Source organism: Bombina bombina, chromosome 4 (assembly GCF_027579735.1).
Source record: "Bombina bombina isolate aBomBom1 chromosome 4, aBomBom1.pri, whole genome shotgun sequence".
In the NCBI taxonomy this organism is placed as follows: domain Eukaryota; kingdom Metazoa; phylum Chordata; class Amphibia; order Anura; family Bombinatoridae; genus Bombina; species Bombina bombina.
In genome coordinates this window covers 44711679-44716678 of record NC_069502.1, presented here as the reverse complement: position 1 = coordinate 44716678, position 5000 = coordinate 44711679, and the positions used below count along the sequence as shown (strand labels likewise).

General features: G+C 47.6%; 1 protein-coding gene across 2 annotated transcripts in view; it reads right to left on the bottom strand.

The window, feature by feature from the left end:
• Positions 1 to 5000, bottom strand: part of LOC128655882 (uncharacterized) — a 169430-nt gene that overhangs the window by 144225 nt on the left and 20205 nt on the right. For both annotated transcript variants that reach the window (XM_053709470.1, XM_053709471.1), the window contains exon 2: positions 4347 to 4421. In XM_053709470.1, the coding sequence (XP_053565445.1) occupies positions 4347 to 4421 (75 nt within the window). The remainder of the gene's footprint in view (positions 1 to 4346; positions 4422 to 5000) is intronic.

Genomic DNA, 5000 nt, shown 5'->3' with positions numbered 1-5000 from the left:
TAGCAAGAGAACAAAGAAAAATTGATAGTAGGAGAAAATTAGAAAGTTGCTGCTCTATCTGAATCATTAAAGAAAAAACGTGGGTTTAGTATCCCTTTAAATCCTTCAGTGCTCAGGACACAGCGTGACTATCCTCAGTACACTACATCTACCCCTGCTGCTCACTGCCTAGGTGCATAATAAGAAAGGAACAAAGATCCCTCCTTATTACCTATGTTTTCCCTCGCACGTTAACCAGACGCACACAAAAAGCCGAACCTAACACCAAACAAGATGTACAAACCCGATCTCATTTTCTCAAGTGCGCTAACCTGACAGGAAATATGAATATTTCAAACTCCAATGTTCTTCACATAGCAGAATATGTTCTGTTTATTCATCCTATATTATAAAAGGCCAAGTGTGTTTGTCCGAAGCTGTCATGCGCAGTAGAGACAGCACGAGGACAAACGCACCTGGCCTTACCTGACATCAGTGACATGCTGTTTGCGGCAAAAGTGGGCGTGGTCGGATGGGAGCGCAGGCATGGTCGGGCGTGGACAGCGCGAGAGAGAGAGGAGAGAAATAGAAAGAGAGGGGGAGAGACAAAAAGAGATAGGAAAGAGCTAAAGCGAGGGGGAAGAGCTAAAGCGAGGGGAAAGAGCTAAAGAGGGTGGGGAAGAGCAGAAGAGAGGGAAGAAAGAGGGGAGAGAGAGAGAGAACAAAAGAGTGGGGGGAGAGAGCAATAGAGAGGGGAAGAGAGAGAGCAAAAGAGAGGGGAATGAGCAAAAAAGAGGGGGGAGAGAGTAAAAGAGCAAAAGAGGGGGGAGAGAGTAAAAGAGCAAAAAAGAGGGGGGAATGAGCAAAAAAGAGGGGGGAGAGAGCAAAATAGAGGGAAAAGAGAGATAAAGAGAGGGGAGAGAGAGCAAAAGAGAGGGGGGAGAGAGCAAAATAGAGGGAAAAGAGAGAGCAAAAGAGAGGGGAGAGAGAGCAAAAGAGAGGGGAGAGAGAGCAAAAGAGAGGGGAGAGAGAGCAAAAGAGAGGGGAGAGAGAGCAAAAGAGAGGGGAGAGAGAGCAAAAGAGAGGGGAGAGAGAGCAAAATAGAGGGAAAAGAGAGAGCAAAAGAGAGGGGAGAGAGAGAGCAAAAGAGAGGGGGGAGAGAGAGCAAAAGAGAGGGGGGAGAGAGAGCAAAAGAGAGGGGGGGAGAGAGAGCAAAAGAGAGGGGGGAGAGAGAGCAAAAGAGAGGGGGGAGAGAGAGCAAAAGAGAGGGGGAGAGAGAGCAAAAAAGAGGGGGGAGAGAGTAAAAGAGCAAAAGAGGGGGGAGAGAGAGCAAAAGAGAGGGGGGAGAGAGAGCGCAAAAAAGAGGGGGGAGAGAGTAAAAGAGCAAAAGAGGGGGGAGAGAGTAAAAGAGCAAAAGAGGGGGGAGAGAGTAAAAGAGCAAAAAAGAGGGGGGAATGAGCAAAAAAGAGGGGGGAGAGAGCAAAATAGAGGGAAAAGAGAGATAAAGAGAGGGGAGAGAGAGCAAAAGAGAGGGGGGAGAGAGCAAAATAGAGGGAAAAGAGAGAGCAAAAGAGAGGGGAGAGAGAGCAAAAGAGAGGGGAGAGAGAGCAAAAGAGAGGGGAGAGAGAGCAAAAGAGAGGGGAGAGAGAGCAAAATAGAGGGAAAAGAGAGAGCAAAAGAGAGGGGAGAGAGAGCAAAAGAGAGGGGAGAGAGAGCAAAAGAGAGGGGGGAGAGAGCAAAAGAGAGGGGGGAGAGAGAGCAAAAGAGAGGGGAATGAACAAAAAAGAGGGGGGAGAGTAAAAGAGCAAAAGAGGGGGGAGAGAGAGCAAAAGAGAGGGGGGAATGAGCAAAAAAGAGGGGGGAGAGAGAGCAAAAGAGAGGGGGGAGAGAGAGCAAAAGAGAGAGGGGAGAGAGAGCAAAAGAGAGGGGGGAGAGAGAGCAAAAGAGAGGGGGAGAGAGAGAGCAAAAGAGAGGGGGGAGAGAGAGCAAAAGAGAGGGAGAGAGAGAGCAAAAGAGAGGGGAATGAGCAAAAAAGAGGGGGGAGAGAGTAAAAGAGCAAAAGAGGGGGGAGAGAGAGCAAAAGAGAGGGGGGAGAGAGAGCAAAAGAGAGGGGGAGAGAGAGAGCAAAAGAGAGGGGAATGAGCAAAAAAGAGGGGGGAGAGAGAGCAAAAGAGAGGGGGGAGAGAGAGCAAAAGAGAGAGGGGAGAGAGAGCAAAAGAGAGGGGGGAGAGAGAGCAAAAGAGAGGGGGGAGAGAGAGCAAAAGAGAGGGGGGAGAGAGAGCAAAAGAGAGGGGGGAGAGAGAGCAAAAGAGAGGGGGGAGAGAGAGCAAAAGAGAGGGGGGAGAGAGAGCAAAAGAGAGGGGGGAGAGAGAGCAAAAGAGAGGGGGAGAGAGAGCAAAAAAGAGGGGGGAGAGAGTAAAAGAGCAAAAGAGGGGGGAGAGAGAGCAAAAGAGAGGGGGGAGAGAGAGCGCAAAAGAGAGGGGGGAGAGAGAGCGCAAAAGAGAGGGGGGAGAGAGAGAGCGCAAAAGAGAGGGGGGAGAGAGAGAAAAAGAGAGGGGGGAGAGAGAGCAAAAGAGAGGGGGAGAGAGAGAGCAAAAGAGAGGGGAGAGAGAGAGCAAAAGAGAGGGGGGAGAGAGAGCAAAAGAGAGGGGAATGAGCAAAAAAGAGGGGGGAGAGAGAGCAAAAGAGAGGGGGGAGAGAGAGCAAAAGAGAGGGGGGAGAGAGAGCAAAAGAGAGGGGGGAGAGAGAGCAAAAGAGAGGGGAATGAGCAAAAAAGAGGGGGGAGAGAGAGCAAAAGAGAGGGGGGAGAGAGAGCAAAAGAGAGGGGGGAGAGAGAGCAAAAGAGAGGGGGGAGAGAGAGCAAAAGAGAGGGGGGAGAGAGAGCAAAAGAGAGGGGGGGAGAGAGAGCAAAAGAGAGGGGGGAGAGAGAGCAAAAGAGCAAAAGAGGGGGGGAGAGAGCAAAAGAGAGGGGGGAGAGAGAGCAAAAGAGAGGGGAATGAGCAAAAAAGAGGGGGGAGAGAGAGCAAAAGAGAGGGGGGAGAGAGAGAGCAAAAGAGAGGGGAATGAGCAAAAAAGAGGGGGGAGAGAGCAAAAGAGAGGGGGGAGAGAGCAAAAGAGAGGGGAGAGAGAGCAAAAGAGAGGGGAGAGAGAGCAAAAGAGAGGGGGAGAGAGAGCAAAAGAGAGGGGGAGAGAGAGCAAAAGAGAGGGGGGAGAGAGCAAAAGAGAGGGGGGGGAGAGAGAGCAAAAGAGAGGGGGGAGAGAGAGCAAAAGAGAGGGGGGAGAGAGAGCAAAAGAGAGGGGGGAGAGAGAGCAAAAGAGAGGGGGAGAGAGAGAGCAAAAGAGAGGGGGAGAGAGAGAGCAAAAGAGAGGGGAAGAGAGAGCGCAAAAGAGAGGGGAAGAGAGAGCGCAAAAGAGAGGGGAAGAGAGAGAGCAAAAGAGAGGGATAGAGAGAGAGCAAAAGAGAGGGATGAGAGAGAGCGCAAAAGTGAGGGAGGAGAGAGCGCAAAAGAGAGGGGGGAGAGAGAGAGAGCGCAAAAGAGAGGGGGGAGAGAGAGCGCAAAAGAGAGGGGGGAGAGAGAGCGCAAAAGAGAGGGGGGAGAGAGAGCGCAAAAGAGAGGGGGGGAGAGAGCGCAAAAGAGAGGGGGGGAGAGAGCGCAAAAGAGAGGGGGGGAGAGAGAGATTGCAAAAGAGAGGGGGGAGAGAGAGAGCGCAAAAGAGAGGGGGGGGGGAGAGAGAGCAAGGGACCGCTGTACTGCAAAAAATGGCCTGTGTAAACGGGCTTTAGGACTAGTAAATACATATTTCTTTATAAATCTGATGTTTTTTAGGTAATAGATAGAAATATATATTTAGAACATATTCATCTATGTGCAGAACATTGGAATGTGGAATATTTACATTACATACACAGTTAAACACTTTATTAAATATGAATAATGCATAAATATGATTTTACATGTTTTCAGCTACTTTACTGCAAAATGTTCCAATGCAAACACACATATACAGATATTAGACATATGTATGTATCTATCTCTCTCTGTTAAAGCTCTTTGCAGTCTTTTTTTCCTAACACTGATTAATGTATTATTGATGTGTTTTGTGCAACTTTTTATTTGAGCGTAACAGTTAGCCAGAGCTCTGAAGTGACCCGACGAGTGTAAATCGCGATTGAGCTCACACGCTCGCATTTACTTTCAACTTGTAATATGATTGCTCCTTCCAATGCGCGCAAAGAGCAGCGTTTAACCGGATATTGCTTGTACTCAATAGTTAGTGCGCCACTCGTAATCTAGATCAAAAATAAGTTTACATTCAAGAGCATCCAAAGAGAGAATTTCCAAGCACCCTATATACAACACACTTACCCATAAACATATGAAGTACAGCTTGTTCTTGATTTGTTCCCAACATTTTTTACGATGTCCATTGGCCGAAGTAACCTACAGGGATAGATAAGATTCAGCAAACTGTCAGATTCCAAAACATCTAGGTTTTCTCACTATTCACAACATGCAATCATTTGTAAATTATGGATCTGTTTCAAGAAACTGCTCTCACATTTGCATAATCTGCCAGACTACTGCTGGACAAGTTACTAATCTTTATCTTTCATCCTGGAATCTGGGTGTGACAGAACGCATTGCCCCATTGCAAAAGTGATTGTGATATAGCAGAGCATATAAAATGTGCAGCCACCAATATAAAATATAATATATGCAGTGGCAAGGTTGGCACCAGTTTAATTGCCATAAATAGCCTTAGGCCAGGCTGAGAACATGTCAGACCTGTTACTGTATATATCCACACAGAAGTGAGTAACCAAAATGTTTTTTAACCCTTTCAAAATACCAGTTACTTATTCAGAAAAAGGAAAATATATGAAGTGGCAAGGTTGGCACCAGTTTGTCATAGTAACTGTTGGGCCAGTATCCCTGTATATATCCTTACATAAATCAGTGGCCCAAAGGGTTTTAACCCTTTCAATATACAAGTTACTTATTCAAAACATAATTTAATTG